At 56.4% G+C, this 27,497-nt stretch overlaps 1 protein-coding gene across 1 annotated transcript in view; it reads left to right on the top strand.

Annotated features, from left to right (window-relative positions):
* The window catches only part of LRP1 (LDL receptor related protein 1), a 78,909-nt gene that overhangs the window by 13,308 nt on the left and 38,104 nt on the right, over window positions 1-27,497 (top strand). The window contains exons 4-20 of the mRNA XM_079936706.1: window positions 373-492; window positions 2,013-2,141; window positions 2,262-2,525; window positions 11,501-11,663; window positions 11,773-11,995; window positions 13,028-13,217; window positions 13,686-13,829; window positions 15,018-15,254; window positions 16,700-16,880; window positions 17,751-17,973; window positions 19,106-19,307; window positions 19,618-19,743; window positions 21,285-21,425; window positions 21,517-21,642; window positions 22,067-22,183; window positions 22,645-22,725; window positions 24,326-24,493. Of these exons, the coding sequence (XP_079792832.1) occupies window positions 373-492; window positions 2,013-2,141; window positions 2,262-2,525; window positions 11,501-11,663; window positions 11,773-11,995; window positions 13,028-13,217; window positions 13,686-13,829; window positions 15,018-15,254; window positions 16,700-16,880; window positions 17,751-17,973; window positions 19,106-19,307; window positions 19,618-19,743; window positions 21,285-21,425; window positions 21,517-21,642; window positions 22,067-22,183; window positions 22,645-22,725; window positions 24,326-24,493 (2,835 nt within the window). The remainder of the gene's footprint in view (window positions 1-372; window positions 493-2,012; window positions 2,142-2,261; window positions 2,526-11,500; window positions 11,664-11,772; window positions 11,996-13,027; window positions 13,218-13,685; window positions 13,830-15,017; window positions 15,255-16,699; window positions 16,881-17,750; window positions 17,974-19,105; window positions 19,308-19,617; window positions 19,744-21,284; window positions 21,426-21,516; window positions 21,643-22,066; window positions 22,184-22,644; window positions 22,726-24,325; window positions 24,494-27,497) is intronic.

The raw sequence follows: 27,497 nt of genomic DNA, 5'->3' as shown, positions 1-27,497 counted from the left end.
CCCAAAGCCAACATTGCAGTCCTCGGGCAGTGCAGGCAAGAGGAATGTGAAGGGGATGAGAATCACTGTCCCCACTTCCTGTTGACCCCAACAAACTACCAGAACCCCTCTCCGTGGGGACAGGGAGTTCAGAGCAGGGAGATGTGGGTTCTAAATCATAATGGGCTGTGTGACCTTGGACCTGTCTTATACCCACCCTTGGTCTCGGTTTCCTCACTGACACTATATTTTTAGGGTCGATGCTTCGTAAGCCCCTTCATCTCTGACACCGCAGGCAGCAGAAGTGGTTTCTGAAGGGTTGGGGGAAGGTTGCAGTCTGGGTACAGCTGCCAGGTCTGAAGTCCTGAGTATGTGTCACCTGCTCCCACACAGAGCAGCGAGGACAGTGTTCTCATCTGGGTTGCCAGCACCACTGTGTCCCTACACTCAACGGGCCCACCTGCTACTGCAACAACAGCTTTCAACTTCAGGCAGACGGCAAGACCTGCAAAGGTAAGTGTGCCCACCGCGTGTGCTGGAGGTGAGGGGTAGTGGGCCGGGCTGGGGAGGAGAAAGCAGACGGAAGGCGCAAGACAGGAGGCGGGGCTACAGGCCTTACAGCCTCAGGGCAGACTGTGGGCCCTAACTACTTGCTTCCACCAGACTTCTTTTTTTTTGCAATACGCGGGCCTCTCACTGTTGTGGCCTCTCCCGTTGCTGAGCACAGGCTCCGGACGCGCAGGCTCAGCGGCCATGGCTCACGGGCCCAGCCGCTCCGCGGCATGTGGGATCCTCCCGGACCAGGGCACAAACCTGCGTCCCCTGCATCGGCAGGTGGACTCTCAACCACTGCGCCACCAGGGAAGCCCTCCACCAGACTTCTTAAAAGTCATCTTAAAAATTATACGAGTCAGGGACTTCCCTGATGGTCCAGTGGTTAAGACTCCACGCTTCCAGTGCAGGGGGCGTGCATTCGATCCCTGGTCAGGGAACTGAGATCCCACATGCTGCGCGGTGCAGCCAAAAAAAAAAAAATTATATAGGTCATATGTGAGTTTCCTTGTAAAAAAAAAATTAAAGCATTATAGATAAAACCAAAGTCCCCTTTGACAAATCCTCTTCAGTTCTGGTCCCTTCCCCATCTCTCTGGAGGTCAACTCTGTTACCAGTTTGCTACTTCTCTGTCCAGGCCTTTTTCTGTCCATGTATACATGTACTCATGGAGAATCTAACTGAAAGTACTGTTTATGTGCATGTGATTTTTTTTTTTACATAAATATCATATTGTACGTATGCTTTTTTCAATTTTTTCACCCAGTATGTTCTAGAGATTTTTCCATGTTAATACGTAGACATCTACCTCATTCTTTTAAAAACCACTGTGATGTATGACTGTTACTACAGTTTACTTGGCCATCTCCCTTTTGATGCGTAAGGCGTTCCCAGTTTCTTCTGTTACACACCATGCAAACTCTTCTGTTTTAAATTTACCTCCCTGGGGTCTTTGCACAAATGCCACCTTCTCAGTGAGGCCATCCCTACCGCCCTAAAATCCCACCCCCAGCACCTGCATTCTCTGTCCCCTTTCTCTGCTTAATATTTTTCCCTAGCACCAGGCACTTTCCATTGCACTAGTTCCTCTCACATGCCATTTACCTTTTTGTCATATTATCGTAGTAGTAGTATTTCATTTATTATTGGAATTTAAGTTTTATGAGGGCAGCAATTTGAATCTGTTTTATTCACTGATGTATCCCCTGAGCCTAGAACAGTACCTGGCACATAGTAGGTACTCAAGAAATCTTTTCTGAGCGAATGGATAATATGCACGTGTGTGGATATTTCTCCGGGTAGATTCCAAGTCTGGATTCTCTAGGTGATAAAGTTTCCACATTTCTTATTGTAATAGATTCTGCCAAACTGTCCTCCGAAGTAGCCGTAGGCTCGGACACATCCCTGGTGGTGTCTGAGGGCACTCCCTTCCCTGCCCTCGGCGCGCTGGAAGTGACCACGCTCTCTCCTTTTCCCGGCAGACTTTGACGAGTGCTCGGTTTACGGCACCTGCAGCCAGCTGTGCACCAACACAGATGGTTCCTTCACGTGCGGCTGCGTGGAAGGGTACCTGCTGCAGCCAGACAACCGCTCCTGCAAGGCCAAGAACGGTAGGTGGGGTCACCTGTGGCCATACAGCTAGGCGCCCTCAGTGTTGTTCCCTGATGGGGAGTGGCCAGAGAGGTCTCAGGGCCACTTGCCGCATTGACCCTTCTCTCCTCCACCTACAGAGCCGGTAGACCGACCCCCTGTGCTGCTGATTGCCAACTCACAGAACATCCTGGCTACGTACCTGAGTGGGGCCCAGGTCTCTACCATCACACCCACTAGCACACGGCAGACCACAGCCATGGACTTCAGCTACGCCAACGAGACGGTGTGCTGGGTGCACGTTGGGGACAGTGCTGCCCAGACACAGCTCAAGTGTGCCCGCATGCCGGGCCTGAAGGGCTTCGTGGACGAGCACACCATCAACATCTCCCTCAGCCTGCACCGTGAGTCACCTGTTCCAGCTTGGAGGGCAGGGGAGATGGGCAAGACAGAGCCTGTCTGGGACAGAGTCAGAGGGGTATTCGGGATGACCCCCGTCTGGGGCAGGAGCCTAAACAAAAGCCGCTGACGGAGGCCGAGGCAGGGGGTTTCACATGATGACACTTGTTTGGAGCCGGGGCAGAGTTATGGCTGTGCTTCCTCCCCTCTCTCCGAGCTGAGTCTCTGATGGCTCCTGCATTTCTGGCTCAGGGCACAGAAGGGCCTCCCAGAAGAAGTGCCCGATGGGGGCAATAACTGGTCAACCTCCAGAGACCAGGGGCTGTCCCTTTTCAGAGAGAGGAGTGTTCATTAGTCCACAGAGGGGCTTTCCCACACAGCGAGAGCCAGAGCAAGGGAAAGAAGAGGCCTGGAACCAGAGGAGCCTGGCTAAGTTGTAGCTGAGGGCAAAGGAGCCGCGGCCAGGCTGGGTCCAATCTCCTCTTCCATTATTTCTCTTGGGGACATCTCCAGAACGGACTCCCTGCTGCAGCATGGCTGTAGGGGTCCTGAGGCTGTTTCTAGGGGGCTTTGTCGCAGGAATGAGCCCAGAGGAGGAGCCGTGAGCGCTGGGGCCACGTGAGCGTTCTCAGATATCCTGGATGTCCCCCTTCGGGGCTCCCTCCCAGGCCATACTTTGCTGTCTCAGAGGTGGCAGATGGGCTGTCACTGGGGATGGGGCCAGGGCATAGATCCACTGCCTGGAGCCGTCCTGCTCATCTCAGATGCTGCTACATAAACAAACAAAACATCTGGCATCATCACATTTCCAGGAAATGCACCACAGGGCTGAGGGGGGAGGTCTGGCCTACGGTTGCAACCCGCGGGAGAGAGGGTAACTTGATCTGTGACCTTGAGTAAACCAGAACTCCCTGTCTCTGCTTTGATTTCCTAATCTGCATAATGGGTTTGAGCCTGTCTGGCGAGATCAGATAAATTGCAGAGAAAGCCAGAAGTAACTAGAGGCCAGCGCACACAAGGTTTAGGATGGTAAACCTGGGTCCTGTCTAGAAGATCTTGAAGTTCCTTCTCTGGGTCCCCATGTGATGATCCCCACAGAAGACCAAAATCCCAGGAGGACACAAGGGCTTAGTTTTTGAGGGAGCAGGGGTTCCTCCAAGAGCCCCCGCCCTCTTGCAGCCCCATTGTGTGGTCCACACCTCAGCTGCGGCCCTTCCACAGCATCCCAATAGCTGTTGGTGACCAAGGCTCACCTGTGATAGACCTGTCCTCCTTGGAGTGCTGGGCTGGGGGCTGCTGTGCCTGGTCGGCTGAGCTCTTGAGGGGTGGGCAGTTGTGGTAGGTTGGGTAGTATCAGGGTGAGACCCCATGAGACAGCTGTCTTCTCCCTGTTCCTTGTCGACGGTCCCACCCAACAGGCTGTCTGGGCAAACAGCTCCAGCAGTTCCCTCCCTGGCCCTGCCTCAGGGCGGCCAATGGGCTGATGAGCTTGTGGATAGGTGGCTGGCAGGGGTGCCCTGACGGGAACATTTTTTGCTCTGGCCTGGCCCCTCTCCTGCCTTTCTCCCCAGGAGAAGCAGGAAATAACCTCAGGTGGGTGCCCCTCCCTTGGCAAACAGAGCCTTGCCTTCAAAGTCTGCTAGATTCGTTGGGCCCCTCTGGGGCAGAGTCCAGGAGGCCAGAAGAGACCGGAAGGTTCTGGGGAGAAATGCTGCTGGGGCAAATGAATGGGTTCCTCTTGCCCCAGCCTCTGTCCCTTCCTCCTGCCCTACCCCCACCCCACGCCCCATGCCGCCTGAATGTCTGGCTGTCACCCTGAGGATGGTTGTTTTGCTCTCATCCCACAAACTAATTATGGGCCCTGAGCTGAGGATGTCGGAAGTGTCTCTCCCCAGCACCCTCCCCCCGCCCCCAGTTTATCCCCCTTCCCAGGAGAGGCTGATGGCCTGCCCTGGTGTGCAGCGTGGCTGGTCCCAGGCACTCACCTGCGCAGTGGGCTGCTGGCCTGTAATTAGCTCCCCCAGGGGCAGGAAGAAGAAAGGCTGCTGCTTTCTCCTGCTTTCTCTCTGCCCTCTGGGGGAGCCCTCTCTGCAATCATGCCATTCTTGGCCGACCCTGACCTCCGTCGGACCCCTGGCCTGAGCCCCATGCAGGGGGAGGAGTCTGACAAGGGAGAGGTGCTGGAGCCCAGAGCCCAGAGGCTGAGAAGCCCGCCTGCTGGTGTGGGAAGAAGGGGGAGCCTGCCCTGGAGAAAACTCTGGAAACAGAAATAGAATAGAAAGAAGGAAGGAGGCCAGGAAGTGAGCCTGTTTCACATGGGTCCTTGGGCGTTTGTGAGCCAGGCCTGCTCTGACTCCTGAGCCCTCGGAGGGCCCCTCCCAGGCCCCACAGTGGCTGGTGCGGCTTCATGACTGGCTCCGTGGAATAGGCTTAGGGCCGAAGTCTGGCCTTTTCCTGTCTGAGCCCAGCTCCTTCCCTCTGTTTCTACTCAAGAGTGGGGAGAGACCTACTGACCGCATCCTCACTCGTTCTGACAGGTGTGTGTGCGTGTGCGTGCGTGTGTGTCTGCGTGTGTGTGTGTGTGTGTTTTCATCCCTTAACAGGCTGGGCTGCCAGCGCTTCCTCCCCCAGCCTGTGTCTTGCATTGGCCTGGGTTGGGGGGTGGGTCTTAGAAATCAGTCCTCATCTCTTCTCCTCCCTCCTGGGATGTAATTCCACGGTCCATCCTCCCCTCTGCCGCTGCCCCAGCAGGACGGGGATGTCTCTGAGGACTCTGATCCCATGACTAGAGAACATGATGGGGTGAGCCAGGAGACCCTCAGGGAAGACCGTGTCCCACCCCTCAGGGCTTACTACTGCCTTTCCCAAAGCCGGAATGCCTTGATTTTTAGGTCGTGTATGGATGTGCGTTTTTTATTGTTATAGTTATGTTTTTATGTAATACCCATTAGAAGCTCCTACAACCAGCATATCAAACCTGCGACTTCATAGATTGTTTAGGATGCAGCAAAATAAGAAAAGTGAGTTGATGTAAAGAAACGGTAGAGCAGGCTGTGCGCAAACATGGGAAGCATTTTGAAAGTGACAGACAAAAGACTGAAGTTCTGGAAACCGAGGCCCAGAGGGGTCGACAGGCCTGGCCTGCCCACCCTACCCCCCACTTCTGACCACCCTCTCAAGGAACCTCAGGCCCTGTCCAGCCCCCTGCAGGGCCGCCCCTGGGCAGGGCTGGAGGTCAAGTCTGCTTCACCCCCAGCCCAGCCCGGCCCTGCACTGTCTAGGCTTCACTCCTCTGACCTGTCCTCCCTGAGCTTTGAGGATGTTTCTGCTGTAGAAAGAAAGAGCACAGACTGCAGGGGCGGGGCCCTGGGAAGATGTGTGTGTGTGGTGAGGGGAGGTTCTGAGGTTGCAGATAGAGGCCTTGAAGGACATAAGGTTTGCTGAAGTCACTTCATTCGGGGCTGTGTATGAGGGAATGCTCTGGAGGGGCCCTTGGGGGTCCTAGGGTTTCTTCCCTGTACCATGCTGCATGGGGAAGGAGGAGATTGGAGGGGAGGCCCAGAAAATTCCTCCTAGGCTGCAGGCTGCAAGGTTGCGAAATGGGTCCCCAAGTCCAGCTGGCCAGCTTCACTTTTCCCTCCCTCTCGTGTGTGTGTGTGTGTGTGTGTGTGTGTGTGTGTGTGTGTGTGTTTAAAATCACAACAGGAAATAGGGCAGTGATTTGTCTAGCGAAGGGGCACAGAAAGAGAGAGTATCTCCTCTGAGTCTGATGAACTGGCTTCCCTGCTGGAAGGGGAGCCATGCTCCCACTGAGCTGGGCACCCAAGGCCCTCTCGGCTCCCACCCCAGCCTACAGAACACTTCCAGTGTCACGGATGAAAACTGGCCACCTGCTTCTTTGGCCTTTCCACCCATTGGGTGTCAGAATATTGGGGGGCTCTCGCCAGCCTGCTCTTGGCCTTGGGCCCCCCGCATCCTGGTGCTTTTGCTTCCCATTCCCATTCCAAGTTTCCTAATCATTTAATGGCCCTTCTCTCCTCTTCCTGGCCAGGCCAGCCCTGTGTCTCCCGGCACAGCTCCAGCCCAGTCCTCTCCTCCCCCGCTGTCTCCTTGAAGTTGCCTCTCCACCCAGCCTGCGCCCAACAACCCCCTCCCTGTTTTCAAGCCAGAGGAAGTAACTTAAGCAAGAGAGATGTGTTTTAGAGCCCAGCAAGAATTTCTCAATAGTGGGAAGACCCTTGTTCTGATTCTGAATCAGAGTTGCAGAGTCCAAGCATCTCATCCCCGGGACCCAGGACTGAGAGCCTGTGTGGACCTGGGCCACTCAGGGGAGGGGAGCGGGGCTGGAAGTACAAGCGGGGCAGGAAGGGAGCCCAGGGACAGAGCTGACCCAGTGTGGCTGATCCCCGGACCTGCTGGTGGAACAAGAAGGGCTGAAATCAGGACCCAGCATGAAACAGGAGTGTGAGCACGTGCCATTTAGCAAAACTTCTGCCAGGCCTGCCCGGGGGTCTCCTCCCTACCTGCAAAGGCCCCGGGCTCCCCAGCGTCTCCCCCAGCCCTTGGGTGAGATCCCAGAGTGGCTCTGACAAGCAAGAACGTTGCGTGACAGACGTCTTGTCCCACTGTCTTAGGCATCCTCAGGCCAGAAAAGGAGGATCCTGGCAATAGAAGGGAAGGAAAAAATTAAGTCCCAGCTCTAGGACAACAGAGTGAGCACTCGGCATTCACCAAATATTTGCTGAATGAATCAGTACGTGTGTGTCAGGTGCTAGGGACAAAAATGAAAGACCTGCCCTGCCCTCACAATATTTGTAATCAGGTAAGCAGGCTGTGATAAAAGGGACTTATGGAAGCCTGCAATACAGGAATTTTCCTTCTGGGGGCCTGAACTATCTTGAAGAATAAGTAGTAGGTGTCAGCCCCAAACTGCCCACCTGGAGGGCCTACCTTCAGTCAGGAGGCCACAGGGCTCTGGCTGGAGGTGCAGATGGAAAAGGTGAGGAAGGATGGGGTTGAGGTGAGGGAGGATCGTGCAGTGGTATGAACAACAGCTCCCATTTGTGGAGCGTTTATCATGGGCCAGGCCCCGTGCTAAGTGCTGTTAATGTACCATCCCATCCCAGATCCGCAGACCGAGACTCAGAGACATCAAGTGACTTGCCCATAGTTCCACAGTTGGAAGGTGACAGAACTAGGATTCACACCCAGGCTGTCAGTGTCTGGAGGCTGTCTGGGCCCAGGGCAGAGCAGAGTGATGGGAGAGGCAGGGAAGTTTTCTGGAATAAGGGCAAGAACTCGGTGTCTTCACTGGGGATGCAGTTAAGGTGGAAATGGGATTTTCCTTCCTCGTCCAGGGACCTGGTACCCTATTCTGCAATCTTTAGGTGTATGGATGTGTTGGGGGATATTTCCTCAAGGCATAGAGACTCTCCTTCTTCCCCAGAATTATTTTAGGAAGAGTGACTAGAATCCTGCGGCTGAAGTTAGGGTCTTCTTGGGAATGGGCTGGGGCTGTTGTTTTTGGAAAAGCAGCCACCAGTTTAGGGAGACGCCTCTTGAATGACGTGAAGGAGGGCGACGTCGAGGAAAGCTGGAGTGGTGGCGAGTGCCGAGCGCTGAGCATCAGCGTTGGGGCACAGGGAGGGCTCAGCAGTTACAAACACACAGCCCAGGTCTATTCTGGGGCCTGGAACTGAAAGTCCTTTGTGATATCGCAGGCAGGCTGTGGTCTATCCTCTGTCTTATTACCCTCCCAGCTTCCTGGCCTCCTTCTCTACCCTGGGATCCCTAACCCCTCAGCCTCCAGACCAGCCCCACACTCCTCCCATCACCACACAGCATCCCACCCCTTGGGTTTACAGGATTCTCCCGTCTTCAGGATCTCTGGGGCCTTTGGCCATAGAGCCCTTGTGGAGGGTGCTGTGAGGTGGATCAGTCCCGAGAAGGCTGGGCCACGAGGGGCCAGCTGCCCTCTGGGTGTGTGGAGACAGAATGTCAGGTCCTGCAGGCCGAAGCCCAGGACTCCAGTTGCCCCCTCCACGCCCCGGGACAGGGGGCAGTGGCCCAGACACTGCCTGCAGGGAGCCCGGGAGGGAAGGTGCCCTCTCCCGATCTGAGCCCGTCTCACTACACTTGGAATGGGAAGAGTGGCCCAGCGTGTGTGTGCGTGTGAGTGTGTGCATGTGTGTGAGTGTATGTGGTGGGGTGTGCAGAGGAGTCTGGACTTGAGAAGAGAGGAAGATAATGTGGTGGAGGGGTTGGATAACAAAGGATTTTCGCTTGCAACTAATAGTCTCCAGCTGCAAAAATACCAAAGGGGAGCCCAGGCCGGGCTGGGGACTCCAGTTCTTGCCAACTCCTCACCGGCCTGCTGAGTGGGGCCCTGCCTGGCCTTTGGGAGGTGGAAGAGGAGACGAGCCAAGGGTAAACATCTGAGAGCCGGACGATCCCTCTGCCTTCCTTCCCAGGCCAGCAGGGAGGCTCGAAGGTCAGCCATCCTGAGGCTGCAGGGGAGGACGTGGAACTGCATCTGGGATGGGGGGGCATCAGATCCCTTCAGGTTTCTTCCTCCTCCCCTCTTGCCGAGGGAGGGTGGATCGGGGAGCAGGGGAAGGGTGTTGCCAGCCTTGGAGCTGGGCAGTGACTCAGGGAAGCCTCAGGAAGTTGGAGAGAAGGACGCAGCTGCCCCAGCTGGTGCTGGGAAAACAGCTTTGAGTGATGAGGTTCGTCTGCATGCCAGCATCCCCCAGACCCCCACCGTGCCCACCAAGTAAAGGGCACACAGCCCTGTTTGCCTTTCACCCACCCTGCTGGCTGCCTGGGACTGCGGCAGGGTCCACCCCTCCCCCCCGCGCCCCCCCCACCCCGGCCCCAGCTTGGGACCTTGGTTTCCTCTGGATGGGGTCCAGCAGCGTTCATTTTCATCTGTTTTCTCTGTGGTCACAGTGTGGGGTAGTTTGCTCGCCTAACCCCTGCACTGGGCCCTCTTCCTCCCCGGCCTGGGATCCACGCGCCCAGGCTGCTCTGCCCCCTCTCTTTGACCTTGTCAGGAGGGGACAGTACTGGGGCTCCGAGGAGAGAGTTGCTGGGTTTAGGGACACATCAGCAGTCACAGGGGTAACACCTCATCCCTGTGACCTCTTTCTCCAGGCATCTTGGGGTGGGGTTCAACAGGGGGGACCTGAAGAGGAAACTAGTTTGGTGAGAGTCTCAGACTGGCTCTTTCCCTTCCTCCCTCAGCCTAAGTCCTGTGACTGTGAGTCAGTGTCAGGGCCTGGCCAAGTTCCCTGGGAGCCGTGTTCCTGTTCCCTGTGCCCCCCACCCCTACCCACTGTTAGGAAACAGCCCCTGAATCCCTGTGAGGGAGGGGGGAGGATTAGGGAGGGCTGAGCAGAAAGCCTAGTCATTATACCTGTAGCCGTGTAGGGATTGAATAATCCTTACCAGGTTGAGTGTGGCTAGTGGGGATTTCAGTAAAAAATAAATAAATAAAAAAGTTTCAGCCAGAGACAGGTGGTCCAAAGACTCCTTTACCTGCTGAGGAAATTGGTGGAAGTGGAGTGCAAGGCAGGGGTCCCAGGGAGTCATTGTCTTGGAAACATCCCTGCTTGCAAGAGGTATCACCTCTGATAGTGGTAGTTGGAGGGGGCAGTGGGTGGATGGGAGCCAGTGGGTCCTGGAGAGAGGGAGCCACACCGCCCCCCAGGAGGCCAGCAGGGGTCCCGTCTCCAGACTTCCTGCCTCCTAGACTTCCTGCTGCCCTTGCCCCACCCCTGATCTCTTAGGCCCTTTTTGCCATAGACTGAGTATGGGCACCTGGTCTCCATCCTCTTCCCCCACTCCCACCCTTCTGAAGCTCCCCTTCTTTCTGAGCCATGCCTCAGTTTACCTTCAGAGTCCTTTGATGGCTCTCCTCCTCTGCACTCTCTCCTCCAGCCCTATATCTTTTTTTTTTTTTTTTTTTTTTTGCGGTACGCGGGCCTCTCACCGTTGTGGCCTCTCCCGTTGCGGAGCACAGGCTCCGACGTGCAGGCCCAGCGGCCATGGCTCACGGGCCCAGCCGCTCCGCGGCATGTGGGATCCTCCCGGACCAGGGCACGAACCCGCGTCCCCTGCGTCGGCAGGCGGACTCTCAACCACTGCGTCACCAGGGAAGCCCTCCAGCCGTATATCTTATTCCCTGCTCCTTCCCACCCTTCCGAGGACTGGAGGAAATTGAGCAATAGGGACATTGAAGAAACAGGGGAATGGGAGTGAATACAGGAAGTTTGGCCCATGCCACTGGTTCCAACCTTTTGCCACCATGGACCTTCCCTTTTCCATCTCTGCGGGCCCCTTATTTGGACATTCTCTTCTCTCAGAGCGGATTTATTGATGGATACCCTGCTTTTCCACTTTTAAAAGTCATGCAGCGCGTATAGCTTCCAGTCCGTGCTCCTAGCTAGTGTGATATAACTCGACTTACCATACAAAGATGATGAAAGTCCAGCCAAAAGCAGAGATGTGTGATGTTGTATTAGCCTGAGTGCTCTTATCTAAAGTAAAAACAGATTTAAAAAATTCTGGAATGAGCTAGTAGACCTATCCTCACTGCCTTTTGGAACCCCAAGAAGTTGGTCCCATTCAAGCAGGGGCTAGAGTTGGGAAACCTGTCCGTCAGCCAACCAGCCACCAATCATCCAGTGCCCCTGTGTGCCCGCCCTGAGCTCGGCATGGGGAGCAGGGCGGTGTGGGAGGATACTCAGAGACTTCTCTTTGGAGAGACCCTGTTGGTGAAGGGCGGCCAAGAGCACAAGGCAAAACGTGCCGCTGCCAGTAGCTCCCGTAAGAGCTCAGGGAGGAGAGACAGCCGTGGCATGGGTGGTGGAGGAGGGCACCCCAGAGGGGGTGGGCTTCCCACGGTAGGTTCTGCACCAGCAGAGGGTGGGCATGTCTGTGGGAGGACCTCCCCCATAGCCCTTTCATTCACACTCTCCAGACGTGGAACAGATGGCCGTCGACTGGCTGACAGGCAACTTCTACTTTGTGGACGACATCGATGATAGGATCTTTGTCTGCAACCGAAACGGGGACACGTGCGTCACTTTGCTAGACCTGGAGCTCTACAACCCCAAGGGCATTGCACTGGACCCTGCCATGGGGTGAGCGGGGCAGGCAGGGGCACTGGCCCTGGAACAGGGAGGCAGAGGCTGTGGTAGAAGGGAGGGTGCCCGGTGTCCAGACCCCATTTAACATGCCATCTGCTCACAGGAAGGTGTTCTTCACTGACTACGGGCAGATCCCCAAAGTGGAGCGCTGTGATATGGACGGGCAGAACCGCACCAAGCTGGTCGACAGCAAGATTGTGTTTCCTCACGGCATCACGCTGGACCTGGTCAGCCGCCTCGTCTACTGGGCCGATGCCTACCTGGACTACATTGAGGTGGTGGACTACGAGGGCAAGGGCCGGCAGACCATCATCCAGGGCATCCTGGTGAGGAGGAAGTCTCGGCCGGGAAACCCTTCTCTGGGCCTCTTGGGAGGGCGGGGGACAGAATGGGAGCGTGGTTGCCCTGAGCCCTCTGGTAGGGAGGGGGTGGGCACGAGCATCTGGGGGAAAGGACAGAACATGGCTTCCGCTCGGACGGCCACAGTCATTTTAGAGACCACCTTTTACTTCCCTTTTCTCATTTGAGTTGGGTTCTTACAACAAGCCCCTGGAAAATGAGCAGTCAGGTGTCTCAGTTCCCTTTTGGCGGCTGAAAAAAGGCAGGATTCAAAGAGGTTAAGTGATTTGCTTGAGGTTACACAGCTGGGAAATAGCACTTGAACCTAGTCCAGAAGCCCTTCCAGTTCAGAGATGACACCTCTCTTCTGGGATAATTAGGGGGACCCTCCATCCCGATTTGCCTGAGACTGTCCCAGTGTCAGCCCTGAAAGTCCCCTGGGCCAGTCTTGGACAAACTGGGACAGTTGGTTACCTTAGATACATTATGCAGGTAGCAGAGGCTGTTATCAGGCTTGCTTGGGGCCAGTCTGTTCTCTCAACCTTCCCAAAAGCTGGGAGCTAGAGGCGGGCTAAGCATGTTCCCTGTGGACAGAGTGTAGGGCCCAACTCTACTTCAGTGCAAAATCATCCCATCATTGAATATGTGCCTGGTTCTGAGAGGGACATGGTTCCTGCCCTCAAGGGGTTTGAGCGGAGTGGGTAGAGTAAACCCACAGATCACCAGACAGTGGATTACAGCCAGAAATGGAGTGTGGAAGGAGAGACTGTCCTCTCTGGTTAGAAGGTTCCAGAAGCCCTTCAAAGAGATGCTCTGTGAAGGATGGATGGGACTTGACAAGCATATCTCAAGAACAGGATAGTCCAGAGGAGACAGGAGTAAAGCACGGAGTCAGACAACCGTGGAGTGAGTTTGGGGATGCAAGTTATGGAGTCTGGAAGAGAAGCTGAGGGGCTCACCAGGGGCAGAGGGAGGATTCTCTTCTCCTCATGTTGACCGTTCCTGCCTGCCCACCTCAGATCGAGCACCTGTATGGCCTGACCGTGTTTGAGAATTATCTCTACGCCACCAACTCAGACAACGCCAACGCCCAGCAGAAGACGAGCGTGATCCGCGTGAACCGCTTCAACAGCACCGACTACCAGGTCGTCACCCGTGTGGACAAGGGAGGTGCCCTCCACATCTACCACCAGCGGCGTCAGCCCCGAGGTGAGCGGGGTTCCACAGCCCCGCCAGGGACACCCCTGATTCTCTTGTGGCATGAGTGCTTCTCCTAGCCATCCACCCCAGACTACCTCCTCTCCACCGTCTGCTTCCCCCGCCGCCCCTTCCTGCCCGTCAGCCTCCAGATCCCACCCCCAGGGAGCCCCTTGCCCCTATTCTGCTCAGGACGTAGATCACCCCTCCCAGTTCCCTGGCTGGTCTAGAGTAGAAGTGCCTGGCTGTGGGCAACAGTGTGACTCTGTCCCCTGACCACAGAGGTCCCCACCCAAGAGTCTGAAGGCTGGGTGGTGTCAGAGCAGAGGAATGCCAGTCCCGTGGCTTCCGAATCCCCAGAGGGGGCAACAGGCACAAAGACCTTAGCAGGAGGGAGAGTGGTCAGACTGCAGGAAGCCTTCTCAAGGCCTGGGCACAGGGGCTTCGAGGGGTCCTGACCAGCTCTCCATCCTGCCCCAGTGAGGAGCCACGCCTGCGAGAATGACCAGTATGGGAAGCCGGGAGGCTGCTCCGACATCTGTCTGCTGGCCAACAGTCACAAGGCGCGGACCTGCCGCTGCCGCTCCGGCTTCAGCCTGGGCAGTGATGGGAAGTCGTGCAAGAGTGAGTGACAGGGAAGGGCTTGTGTGCCTGCTGGGGTGGGACGGGAGGGGTCCTTACCCGCCTCCCACAGCCCAGCTGCATCTGTCTGAGATGCAGAAAGATGGTAGGGGCTTACCCAAAGTTTCGCCCTGGTGAGGGACAGGGATGCGACTTGCACTCCCATCCGAGAGCAGGGCTTATCCCGCTCCCCCACTCAGGCTCCGGAGAACGCTGTCAACTGGCCCATTCATCCCTTCATTCCTTCCTTCATTCAACAAGTATCTAGTGAGCGCACACTATGTCTGGCACTGTCCTGGCAGTGAGGGTTCAGCAGTAAACAAGATAGACGTTGTCTCTGGCCTCATGGAGCTTATAGTCTGGAAGGGGAGGCAGACAAACACATAAATAACTTGCGGTGAGGGTAGGTGTTAGGAAGAAAATAAAGTGCAGCTTAGAGTTAATGACAGCGAAGGCTCCAGTTTAGACGACAGTCAGGGAAGGCTTCTCTGCGGAGGCGATAGTAACGTCAAGCGCGCTGTGAAATGAGGAAGTGAATCATGAGAATCATGTACCTGAAAGGAGAGCGTTTCTGGCAGAGGGAATCTGTAGCGCCCAGGCTCAGAGGCCAGCGTGAGCTTGGCGGGCCGGAGAGCAGAGAGGCGGCAGGGGGACGGGAGCGGGGCAGCGCGTGAGTGAGGGGAGATGAGGAAGGGTGTTGGATTATATTCTAACTGGAATGAGAAGCTCTGGGTGGCTTAACAGATTTGAGTCACGTTTGTAGAAATGATCACGCTAGCTGCTGGGCGGAGGATGGGCAGCAGGGAAGTGGCAGGACGCTGTTTTGCGGCGTAGGCAAGAAGTGACATGGCTTAGACTAGGATGAACAGAGGAAGTGGTCAAAAGGGACCTGATTCCAACATATTTGGGCCGCTAATTTCACTACTCAACAGAGGGCACTTACTGAAGACATGCTACTTCCACCCCATTTCTCACCCCTAGGGTGCATAGGAAAAACCCCCAGGGCGTTGTTCCCTGGACCTTACATGCTATGTGTCTGTCCATGTGGTTCAGACCCCCTGCCGTCCCCACACCCTTGACCCAGTACAGCCGGGGCGTTGGCTGGGTGGTGGTCGCGTGTGTGTGTGTGTGTGTGTGTGTGTGTGTGTGTGTGTGTGTCTGACTTTGTGCCCCTCCTTGTGCCTGCCTTAGAGCCGGAACACGAGCTATTCCTCGTGTATGGCAAGGGCCGGCCAGGCATCATCCGGGGCATGGATATGGGGGCCAAGGTCCCCGACGAGCACATGATCCCCATCGAGAACCTCATGAACCCCCGGGCCCTGGACTTCCATGCTGAGACCGGCTTCATCTACTTTGCCGACACCACCAGCTACCTCATCGGCCGCCAGAAGATCGATGGCACTGAGCGGGAGACCATCCTGAAGGATGGTAAGGGCCCCAAAGTGGGCGGTGTGTGGATGGGACCCCCAAGGCACGTGCCCACCTGAGGCAGGAAGTGATTGGGGGCCTGGGCGTCTCTCTCCTGGTGCCCTTCCAGCGTGGAGAGTCCCCAGCTGACTGGCTAGCTGGGCTGGTTGGCATGGAGATGAGGGGATAGACAGATTGACCCCTGGGTGACCCCCTTCCTGGCTGAGCCGGGAAGAGGCCGGAGGATGGATGGCTAAGGCCGTGTGGGCCGTCCTTGCCAGCCTTGGGGAAACTCAGGGTCTCTCTGCCGTTGGCTCTGAGCCCCGGAGCTTCACGCGGCGCACAGCCGGGGAGAGGCCTGAGGCTCTGAATCGGCGCAGACACACCGGCACACGTGTGTACACACAGGGTCTGTGCAGCCAGACTTCACGGCCGCCAAGAGCTGCATGCTTACATGTCCTGAGAAAATTGTGTTTTGTGAATGGAATCCAGTTTTTCCCTCTGAGCTGCCCCAGCAGGTCCGCAGTGCACTGTCTTCTGAGTATCCATCGGCGTGGAGGCTCTGAGCCTCCGAGCGCTGCACCATGCCTCCCGGGTGTTAGGAGCTCCCAAATGTGCACTCGGGCCCCCAGGACAGGGCTTCCTAACCAGTCAGTCTGGCTGGTGCTGGTTACCACCCCTTGGCCTGCTCTCCATCCCCCACCTCGGCTCAGAGAACCTCAGCCGTCAGCAATCATAAGACTTCGGGGAAATCAAAAGTAACTCCTCATCAGGAAAGGACTGGGGTTCCCTATACCAGGGATGCTATTTAGCTTGAGATGAAGCCTGTGGCTAAGTGAAAAATCACTCCCTAACTTACTCATTTTGTTAGCTCAGGAGTTTTAGGCCTGGGATGTGGCGTCGCACTTGTGCCCAGAGCCACATGCCTATTGCTTCAGCTGTCCACCCCAGCTCAGGCCCTGACGTGCCTTCTCAAGTGAGCCCACGTGCGCCACGTAGGTTTTCTTGCTGCCATGTGCAGCTTTTTTTTTTTGCGGTACGCGGGCCTCTCACTGTTGTGGCCTCTCCCGTTACGGAGCACAGGCTCCGGACGTGCAGGCTCAGCGGCCATGGCTCACGGGCCCAGCCGCTCCGCGGCATGTGGGATCCTCCCGGACCGGGGCATGAACCTGTGTCCCCTGCATCGGCAGGCGGACTCTCAACCACTGCGCCACCAGGGAAGCCCTGCCATGTGCAGCTTTGAGAGACCCCGACTCAACACAGATGTGGCAGCACAAACGACCTCCCAGGCTCCTTCCTCCAACCTCTCATTCCATCCCATCCCGGCCACTGTCTAGGGCACAGGAGTCTCCCTGCATTCCCCACTAGCCAAGTGCTCCAAGGTGCAGGTATCTTAAGAGCCAGAGGCCGGCAGATTTGAGCCTCCTTTGAGGCTCTCCCTCCTTGCTCCGCCCCGCCCACTGCAGGCATACACAATGTGGAGGGAGTAGCTGTGGACTGGATGGGGGACAATTTGTATTGGACGGATGATGGGCCCAAGAAGACCATCAGTGTGGCCAGGCTGGAGAAGGCTGCTCAGACCCGCAAGACCTTAATCGAGGGCAAAATGACACACCCCAGGGCCATTGTGGTGGATCCGCTCAATGGGTGAGTCCTCCCACCGCCTTGGGAGGGGAGGAGCCAGGGACTGCATGGGCCTCAGGACTGGGGGATAAGAGAGAGAGTGGACAGGGGAGGGCAGCCGAGGTGGGATGCTTCGGTGAGAATTGGGCTGAAAGGGGAAAAGGTGTCCCCACCTACAGGGCAATGGGAGCGATGCTCTGAACACATACATAGAAATCTGGTCCTGTCACTCCCAGCGGGCCCCCCCCGGCTCCCCTTGCCCTTCTCAGCCCCGGGGTCCTACAGGGTCTGCCTGCAGCTCGTTTGACCTCATCTGCACCTCACATCCTGCATTTGCAAGTTCTGTCCCCACTGCCTGCTGTCTGTTCCTTAAACCAGCACTCCAGCTCTTCCTACCTCAGGGCTTTTGCTCTTGGAGTTCCTCTGCCTGGGGCTCCCAAGTATTTGCATATGTGGCTTCTTCTCAGCATTCACATCTCAGCTCAAATGCCACTTCCTCAGAGAGGGCTTCCCCACCGGCTGCCCGGGCACTCTCCATGCCGTGCCCCTGCTTCGAGTCCCTCCTGACTCCTATTGCTCTGTGTTGTGTGTGACCCTCTCGACTGACTTGTGTCTTGTCTGTGTCCTGGGTGGGACATATCCGTACGAGAGCAGGGGCTTTGGCTGCCTTGGTCTCTGCTGGGTCCTCCAGCGCCAGAACTGTGCCCAGCTCAGTAGGCATTCAACAAATATTTGTTGAGTGGAGGAATGAATGAATGAAATATGTGGGCTGAGGGTGAGCAGGGCAGGAAGACCCCCGTGAGAAGCTCTGGGATGCCCGTCTGGATTGGGATCACAGGGGGGGATGTTGATGGCAGGGGTGGCTATGTGGTGCTGACCAGTAGCTGCCCACAGGTGGATGTACTGGACTGACTGGGAGGAGGACCCCAAGGACAGTCGGCGAGGGCGGCTGGAGAGGGCCTGGATGGACGGCTCACACCGAGACATCTTTGTCACCTCCAAGACAGTACTTTGGCCCAATGGGCTGAGCCTGGACATCCCAGCTGGGCGCCTCTACTGGGTGGACGCTTTCTATGATCGCATCGAGACCATCCTGCTCAATGGCACGGACCGGAAGGTGGGCAGGCGTGCGCCTGTGTGTGGGTGTCCGTGTGTGCATTGCTGGACCACATTTCTGTGCGGTGAGGCTGTGTGTCTGAATGTGTGGGCGTCTGTGTGTGTCCGGGCCTGTGTGCTTCACGTGTGTTTACCTGTGAGCCTGTGGGTGTGTCCCTCTGTGTGCTTGTGTGCCTATGTCTTACGTTGTTCGAGGATTCGCTTCTATCAGAGTATCTCTGTGACCATGCACGTGGTCTGTGGGCCTGACCGCCTGTGTGAACACCTGAGCATACACGTCGTGTGCGCCTCTGCCTGGCTGTGCACGTACAGGCAGCACACACTGGCGTGTGCCTGCACTGTGTGCCCCTGTACAGGTGCGAGGTGCCTGGAGACGGTGTAGGCGCACGCTCGTTCATTCCGGGGGCTACGTCTTCATTCATGAGCCCCGTGCAAGCTTGGTGTGGACCAAGCTCTTTCATGGTGTGTAAGGCCCTTTATGGTGTGGCCCCTGACCGTCTCTGTGGTCCTCTTTCACCCTCTGCTCCCTGCATCCCGGCACTTGGAACAGCAGCACTAGACAGCTTTCAAGTCCAGCACACGTCAAGGTGCTGCCCTCTTTGCTGCTGCTCATGCAGATTCTTCTGCCTCCACCCAGCTCCTCCTCAGCTGGCACAGCACTCGGGGCGGGCCGCCTCCTCTGGGGTGTCGTCTCCAGACCCCTCTCCGCCGTGGACAGCCTTGTGTGCCTTTCCTGAGACGACAGGCAGCTCTAGCGAAGGGCTCGCGTCTTTTCCATTTCTTAGTGCTGCCTTAACAGATCCTGGCAAACGTGTGGTGGGTGAAGAAGCGAATGTATGGATCCTGGCTGTCTGCTCGCTACTCTGTGTGTGCGCGTGCGTGCGCGCGTGCGCCTGTGTTGGAGGGACATGAATGAACACGAATCGGCCCGAGAGAGGACTGCGGGCAAAGCCCCCCGTCAGCGCTCTGCTGGCTTCAGGGCCTGGCACTTCATGGCGTGCACCCCTGGGGGCTTCTAGGCTGATGGCCAGGCCATGGACGTATGAGTGTACAGAACACTGACCGCCCCCGGGCCTCCCTGAGGCACCCCCACGTGTCTCCCAGCTCCTTGGTAACCTCTTCTCCATTCCTAGATTGTGTACGAGGGTCCGGAGCTGAACCACGCCTTTGGCCTGTGTCACCACGGCAACTACCTCTTCTGGACCGAGTACCGGAGTGGCAGTGTCTACCGCTTGGAACGGGGCACAGGAGGCACGCCCCCCATCGTGACCCTTCTGCGCAGCGAGCGGCCCCCCATTTTTGAGATCCGCATGTATGATGCCCAGCAGCAGCAAGGTACCCCTGGGCTGGGACTTGGGTCTGGGGTGGGACCTAGATCGGGGGGTGAGGGCACTAACTTTGGAGACTCTCGAGAAGAGAGGCCCCCACCCCAATTTGACCTTCTGTGTTCCCTATCTCCCCCCTGCCCCATGACTGCATCTCCTCTTCTTCAACCCCTCCGTATTTCCTCTTTCTGTCTCATCCTTTTAATGCGTCTCCTCCCCCGGCCTCTCATCTCCCCTCTCTGGCCTTTCCTGACCCTGCTGAAACCCATCCCCTGTCCTCCCCGTCCTTCCTCCTCCCACCCGTGACCCCTCCTTCACAGTGGGTACCAACAAATGCCGGGTGAACAATGGCGGCTGCAGCAGCCTGTGCCTGGCCACCCCTGGGAGCCGCCAGTGTGCCTGTGCTGAGGACCAGGTGTTGGACACAGACGGTGTCACTTGTTTGGGTACGAGGGGCCCAGCTGGGGTGGGAGGTGGGGGAGCAGACCCCAGCAGGAGGAGGCCACGGTGTCCCCGTCGGAGATGAAGGAGGCAAAGAGGGCCCTGGGGGCAACAGGAGGTGAGGGGTGGGGTGAGAGAAGAAGGCTCTGAGGGCTGGAGGGGTGTTTCGGGGTGACCAGGGTGTGGGAGGTTTGGGAAGCCATGAAAATCAGGGAAACCAAGTGAGGAGCAGGACAGCTATGGAAAGAGAAAACCATTAACGTTTTACATTTATTTAATTGGGTAAACATCCCATAATTTACTGAACCATTTCTCTACTGTTGGACGTTTAGGTTGTTTCCAGTTTTTTGTTGTAATCACAGCCAGCATTTATTGAACACGGACTATGTACTACGCATGGTTATAAGCAGTCCTCATGCAGTAACTTATTTACTCCTTAAAATATTCCTGTAGGGAAGGTATCTTTATTACCCCAATTTATAGATGAAGAAATTGAGGCCCAAAGTTAGAGCAGGGGTTTGAACCCAGGAACCCTGACCCAGAGTCTGTTTATTAATCACCTGCTCTGCTATTTCTTATAGCTTCATGCCTTCCCATATTCTGGATGATTTCCTTAGGATAGAATCCCAGAAGTGAAAATGGGTCAGTGGGCCATAGTGTACACCTAAGAGTGAGTGACTGAGGCCAGGTGCAGGGCAAGAGGATTGGTGAAGAGGAGCTTAGAAACTGAGGGGCCAGCATTATGGAAGAGTCACCTGTGTGCACACTGAAATCACCAAGAATAAAGAGGGAGTGATTATGGAGAAAGTGACCCTGAACCAGGAGCTAAAAACCCTTAAGGATGCTGGGGACTAGCCTGGGGTCCTTTGAAGTAGGGGTTCGTATATAGTCTAATAACATGGAAGTCAGTACTGATTTTTCAGAGGGGAGAGAGGGAGAATGGTCTGGAAGCACAGGTGAGGAGCAAGGCGGACACATACAGCCTCCAGGTCCAGTGGTCCTTGGGACCCACAGGGTTAGAGAGGGTGAGAGATGGGTCAGAAAGGCATGCACAGAGCAGCGGGGGCCAGGGCCAGGGACTGACATGGGCGTCCTGGGCTTCCTGAGCTTACCCTGTGCAAACACAAAGGACGAAGTGATTTCACCGCTGATAGCCAAAGGCAGGAAAAAGTCCAGGGACCAGAGCAGGGGCCGAGGGTCCTGGAGATGACTTCCAAGGGGCAGTTCATGGAGATGGCAGAGAGGGGCAAGGGGCGGGCTGCTCGGTGGGGACAAAAGGATGGGGGGCTCTAGGCTCTCTTGGAAGCTCCTTTATTTTCAGACCACATTGCGGTACTGGAAGCAGCAGAGCAAACATCACCCTTGTGGCCTGAGAAAGAGTTGCAGTTTCCACCCAGATAATTTCTTCACGAAGAACTATGCACTAGGAAAGATGACTGTGTATATTATTTTAAAATCATAAAACAAGCCAACAGAGGACAGGGGGCTCGGCACCTGTCCATGACCTGGGTCTGACTTTCCCCCTCACGCCTCGTGGTACCCACAGCGAACCCGTCCTACGTGCCCCCACCCCAGTGCCAGCCAGGCGAGTTCGCCTGCTCAAACAGCCGCTGCATCCAGGAACGCTGGAAGTGCGACGGGGACAACGACTGCCTGGACAACAGCGACGAGGCCCCTGCCCTCTGCCGTGAGTCCCTGCTGCACAGCCGGCCCTTGGGCAACAGCTGGAGAGCTGGGGGCCCCTCCCTCCGGCTGACCCCTGACCTCTCCCTCCTCAGATCAGCACACCTGCCCCTCGGACCGGTTCAAGTGCGAGAACAACCGTTGCATCCCCAACCGCTGGCTCTGTGACGGGGACAATGACTGCGGGAACAGCGAAGACGAGTCCAATGCCACTTGCTCAGGTGTGGGAGGGGCGTGACCACACCGGCACCCCTCAGTCACCGGGGCAGGGCAGGCGGGGGAGCCAGGCTTGGGAAGACAGAGGGGCCTCAGGGAGAGACAGGAGCACGGGGCACCCAGGGCAGAGGGGAAGGGAGGACAGGGTTGGCTGGGAGGCCCGTGCTTGCAGGGGACAGAGCACAGCTCTAGGTTGGGGATGACAAGCAAGGCGGATGGATCTTCTCCTTGGAGGACACCAGCGACCCCTCGAGAGACGGGGTGAAGCGTCCGGTGTGAGACCACGTAGGTGATTTTGAATGATGTCTCTAAGAAGAATAGCTTTGAGGTCCTTGCGGAGACTTCCAGAGAGGCAGAGAATAATAGCAAAGCAAGTGAAATTAAAGAGGGGACTCAGCTGTGAGCACTCACGCCCATCCCTGTCCCCAGCTCGCACCTGCCCACCCAACCAGTTCTCCTGTGCCAGTGGCCGCTGCATCCCCATCTCCTGGACGTGCGACCTGGATGACGATTGTGGGGACCGCTCCGATGAGTCAGCCTCGTGTGGTGAGCAAGACAGCAGGAAGGCCAGGCTGGCACGGGGAGGGAGGGCCCACGAGAGCGTGCCCTGGGGCGGGGGTGCTGGAGAGTCCCTGCACCTTAGTACCTGGGTGGCCTTGGGCAAGTTGCTCGACCTCCGTGGGCCCCTGTGAGTTTCATCTGCAGAGTGGGGATAATACTGGCATCCACGTCACAGCACTGATGTAGGGGTTCAGTGAGATCATGCGCGGAGAGCACTCGGCGCATGGCCTGCGTTTGGTAATTAATTGCTTAAAAAAAAGGATGCTTAGAGGGGTAGGAGTGAATGGGCAGAGTTCCAGGCCAAGGCACCTCCACTTAGCCTTCACTCCCCCATCTGGCTGGGCTGAGGGCTGCCGGTTATGGGAAGGACCCAGCGCCCACCTGCTTGGTGCTATGATGCTAAATAATCTTGAGGACCCTACTCAGCTACTCTTTCTCCCTGACAGCCTATCCCACCTGCTTCCCCCTGACTCAGTTTACCTGCAACAACGGCAGATGCATCAACATCAACTGGAGATGTGACAATGGTAAGAGCTTGTTTCCCTTCACCTGCCCTGATTCCTAGGAAAGCTAGAAGCCACAGCCAGGACCTGGGTGGCAGGTGAAGGGGTTTTAGAATCAAGCCGGGGCCTTCCTCCAGTTCACAGAAGTCCCCCTGGGTTGTCCAGGAGAAATAAGGACAAGCTAGAAACACTGTGGGGGAACCAAGATGGACCCAGGGGATACCCCGCCCATCACCTGTCAGTGCCATTCCTCCCCGGGCAGGGCCTGAGCTGCCCATCCTCTGGCAGAGGCTCAGGGGCCAGGGAGAGATGAGCAAGGAGAGCCCATGCCCAATGCCATTCTCCCTGCAAACCCCGTCTCCTGGGGTCCCTCCAGGCTCTGGCTCCAGACTCGGGAGCCCACCTGGCAGTCAACCCTGGACCAGGTGATGTCAGCCGTGGGGGCCAGTGGACTGTTGTGTCTGTGCTGTCTTGGGGCTCTGGTCGTGTCTGGTGTGGTGTTGTGACGTGTTGCAGCAGTGGCTCGAGCCCTGGCTAATGTGTGTGAGGATGTATTGGGTCAGCCCCATGTTGCCCCTCATCTTTGCCGTGTCTCGTGTGCCAATGGTTGCCTTGGCGGTTTCTGTGTTTCAGAGAAGGATTGTGGGGACGGCTCTGATGAAAAGACCTGTCCTGAGCCTGCCGGTCAGTGCATAGAAGCACATGCACCATCTCCCCTAGAGCCCCAGCTGGCCTTGGGCCTCCTCCCAGGAGCCCCATGCAGCTCCCCACCCCAGGGCTCCTAGGATGTGAAGGAAAAGCAAGGAGAGAAAAGAGAGAGGAAGTGACAGAGGGAGAAAGAAAACAGTGAAAGGGAAAACAGAGAGGGCAGAAGGAGCCTTTCACAGGAGAGATGACAGAGAGGCGGGGACAAGAAGACCAAGACATGGGGGAAGGAGAGCGTCAGCGATGCAGAGGCAGCTAGAGAAGAGGCAGGAACACAACCCAAGGGGGACGGCCAAACCTGTCTTCTCGGGCGTCTTGAAAATGTGAAGGGAAGTCTGGTGCCCCCCCTCTCCACGAGGCCCAGAATGCAGGACGTTGGCTCAGTCACCCTCAGATGCCTTCAGGCGGGGGCCGCCCCCAGCCTTCCCAGCTTCAGGCAGTGCCCCTCATGAGCCGGGAGCCCAGGGCTTGGGGCTGGTGATGCCCACGCTCAGGGCGGGGCCTGATGAACACCTTCCCTCCCCAGCAGAGAGGCCTCACCTATACTCCGCCCACCTTTGTCCCGCCAGAGCCAGAGAAATCCCTGCCTTTCCCCCAAAGCAAGTGGACCCCTGTTCTCACACCCTGCTGAAAGGGGAGAGGAATGAGTCCCAGCCCCAGCCCCAGCCTTCCGAGACTCAGGGAAGGGCCCTTCTGGAGCCCACCCTGCCTCTCTCCCTGCCCCCGTCACGTGGGCCATGGTGCATGGTGCAGTCTATGCAGTTTCTGTGTCTTTTCTGTTTTTTATTTTCTCAGTGGGACGGATGGGGTGGCTCGAGGGTGGGAACGGGGAGGCGGGAGCGGGGGCCCCATGCTGGGGTCATAGAGAAGGCCACTTGCTGACCCCCTGCTCTCCTCTTCCCTTCTTGCCTCCCCCCAGACAACGACTGTGGGGACAACAGTGACGAGGCCGGCTGCAGCCACTCCTGCTCTAGCACCCAGTTCAAGTGCAACAGCGGGCGCTGCATCCCTGAGCACTGGACCTGCGACGGGGACAACGACTGCGGGGACTACAGCGACGAGACCCACGCCAACTGCACCAACCAGGGTGGGCACCTAGGGACCAGTGGGGTGGGGACCAGACCATTCCACCATCCGTCCACCCTCCCCACTGCGTGTTTCCACCATCGGGGAGCCAGAGATAACCCAGACGTGGCTCTTACCCTTCAGCAGTTTCCAGTCCTGTGGGAGAGGGAGGTTGTCGACAAATCATTGTCACACACTGTTAAGATCTCAGGCTTTGCAGTGGGGTGGCCTTGGGTTTGAGCACCATCTCCGCAGCTTACTATCTGGGTGGCCTCGAGCAAGTTATTTAATCTCCGTGGGCCCCTGTGAGTTTCATCTGCAAGGTGGGGATGATGATAGCACGGGCATCATCGTGTTGATGTGAGGCTTCAGTGAGATGGCACGCGGAAGGCACACAGCTCGTTTTTGGTAGCTGGTAGCATGAAAAAGGGATGCTCAGAGGGGTAGGGGTGAATGAGCACAGTGGGGACCAAAGGAGAGAAGGGTTGGTTCTGTGGGGTCCCCAGTGCCGAGGCCTCCAGGACCTAGCGTCTGTGGGATCCCCCGTGGAGGCGGGGGTTACTGGAAGGCACAGACCTCCTCAAGGGGTGTTGGTTTCTCATCCCTGGCCGATGGTTACCATGGAAGAATGCAGACCCGAGATTGCCCTGACCTCAAGAGAAGTCAGAAATGCAGATTTATATGTGAAATCTACCCATTTTAAAGCACTGGTATATTCGTTTCCTAGAGCTGCTGTAACAAAGTACCACAAACTAAGTAGCTTAAACAACAGAAATGTATTGTCTCACAGTTCTGGAGGCTAGAAGTCCAAGACCCAAATGTTGGCAGGGTTGGTGCCTTCTAAGGGTTATGGAGGAGAGTCTATTCCAGGCTCCTCTCCTAGCTTCTGGCGTTCGACGGCAATCGGCGTTCCTCGGCTTTTGCGTGCTTCACCCCGATCCCTGCCTCCATCTTTCATGGCGTTCTCGCTGGGTGCGTGTCTGTCTCTGTGTCCGGGTTCCCTCTTTATATGAGGACGCAGTCATATTGGATTAGGGCCCACCCTAATGACCTCATCTTAAGTTGATCGTCCGCAAAGGAAGACCTATTTCCGAATAAGGTCATGTTCACAGGTACTGAGTTAGGACTTCAGCATCTTTTTAGGGAGAGCAAATCCACCCATACAACTGGAAATTGATTTGAAAAGTTTTAAAAACATGGCAGACCAAAATCTCTCTGTAGGCCTCATCTGGCCCCTGGACCACCAGTTTACAACCTCTGCCTTGTAGAATTAAGGTGCGCATAGTGGGGACAGTACTGAAAGCACTGAGTACCCACTGCAGGCCCAGCACTAAGAGGCAGGATGGGGAGGGTCTCCCGAGGCCCAGGAAACAGTCACTGAGCCTCGAGGGCCGTCTCTGAGAAGGGTCGGGTGAGTGGGACGGGTAATAGTGCCTTGGGATTCTGAGAAGAGGACCCCTGGAGCCCCGTGATGTGGTGAGGTGGGAAGAGCTCTCTGCCCCTCACAAGCTGGGCGAACTCGGACAAGTTGCTTCCTCTGAGCCTTGGCTTCCTCCTCTGTGAAGTGAGAGGAGATGTGCGGGGGCCTGGCCCGTGGGAGCAGGGATGTCATGATTGGTAGTTAACCATTGTTAACTATGGTTGTGAGCTGGAATGGTCTGGGACCATTCCGGCGGAGGTGGGATTTAAACTGGGCCCCGAAGAGGGATTAGGCTGTGGGTAAATGGACAAGAGAGAGGGTCTTTTTTTTTTTTTTTTTTTTTTTATTGGAGTATAGTTGATTTACAATGTTGTGTTAGTTTCAGGTGTACAGCAAAGTGAATCTGCTATACATATACATAGATCCACTCTTGTTTAGATTCTTTTCCCATATAGGCCATTACAGAGTATTGATTAGAGTTCCCTGTACTATATAGTAGGTTCTTATTAGTCATCTATTTTACATATAGTAGTGTGTAGGTGTCAATCCCAGTCTTCCATTTTATCCTTCCCCCGCTTACCCCCGGTAACTAGAGGAAGGGTCTTTAGATGGAGGGTGGGAGTGGCCTGGAGCACCCAGCAGTAAGACTTCGAAGGTGAAACTGAGTACTGCTGCAGGGGCCAGTGGGGCTGGGTGGGGCCCCTCAGACTAGAGGGGACAGCAGGGAATGAGGCAGTGCCTGGAGGGGGCAGATTACAACAGCAGGTGAAAGCAGGTCAGGCACTGGGGACCTTCGAAGGATCTCAAAGCTGGAAGGTGATAAGATGTAGGAAATGCTTTCAGAAGACAATCGTGGAAGGGCATTAGATTGGAAAGAGGTTCAGGGGCCCTGAGGAAGGAAACTCGGCTCAGAGGTTGCTGCTGAAGTCCAGGCATGAGACGAGCGCATCGACCGTGCTCCTGGTGGGGCAGGTAGGGGGAGCGGGAGCGTAAGGTGAGGCTCGTGCACAGTCACCTGTGCCTCGGGTGCTGCTTCCGCTCCTTCCCCAGACTCCTGAGTCAGATCTCACCGGAGCAGCCAGTGTGATCCTACAGAACATGTCAGATCTCTCCCCGGCCCTGCCCTCAAGCCTGCACTGGCTCCCTGTACACTTTGAATTCCTGCTGAGCCCCGCTCCATGGCCTGCAGGGCTCCCCCAACCTATCTGACCTGGATTCCTGCCACTCATCTCCTCCTTCACTCTACTCCAACTGTGCAGCCTTAAATATGCCCTGGGCATTTTTCCAATATGCCCTGCAGGGTCCTACCTCAGAGACTTTGCACTAGCTGTTCCCTCTTCCTGGAATGCAACTCCAGGTAATCTCATGGCTCACGTCATTCAGGCCTCGGCTCAAACATCTCCTGCTTAAGGGCCTTTCCTGACTGTCTTGTCTCAAGTAGCATCCCATCCTCCCTGACCTTGACCTGGCTTTGTCTGCATAGCCTTGATCACTACCTGCAGTTCCATTCTGGATTTTTGTGTCATGTCTTCACTGTTTCTCTTTCCTGCTAGGACTTCAGCTCCACGAGCGTAAGGACTTTGTCTTGTTCGTGCTGGCACCTGAA

This window comes from Stenella coeruleoalba (assembly GCF_951394435.1).
Source record: "Stenella coeruleoalba genome assembly, chromosome: 11".
In the NCBI taxonomy this organism is placed as follows: Eukaryota; Metazoa; Chordata; class Mammalia; order Artiodactyla; family Delphinidae; genus Stenella; species Stenella coeruleoalba.
Note: the sequence above shows the minus strand (reverse complement) of the source record. Positions and strands in the feature narration are given on the sequence as shown.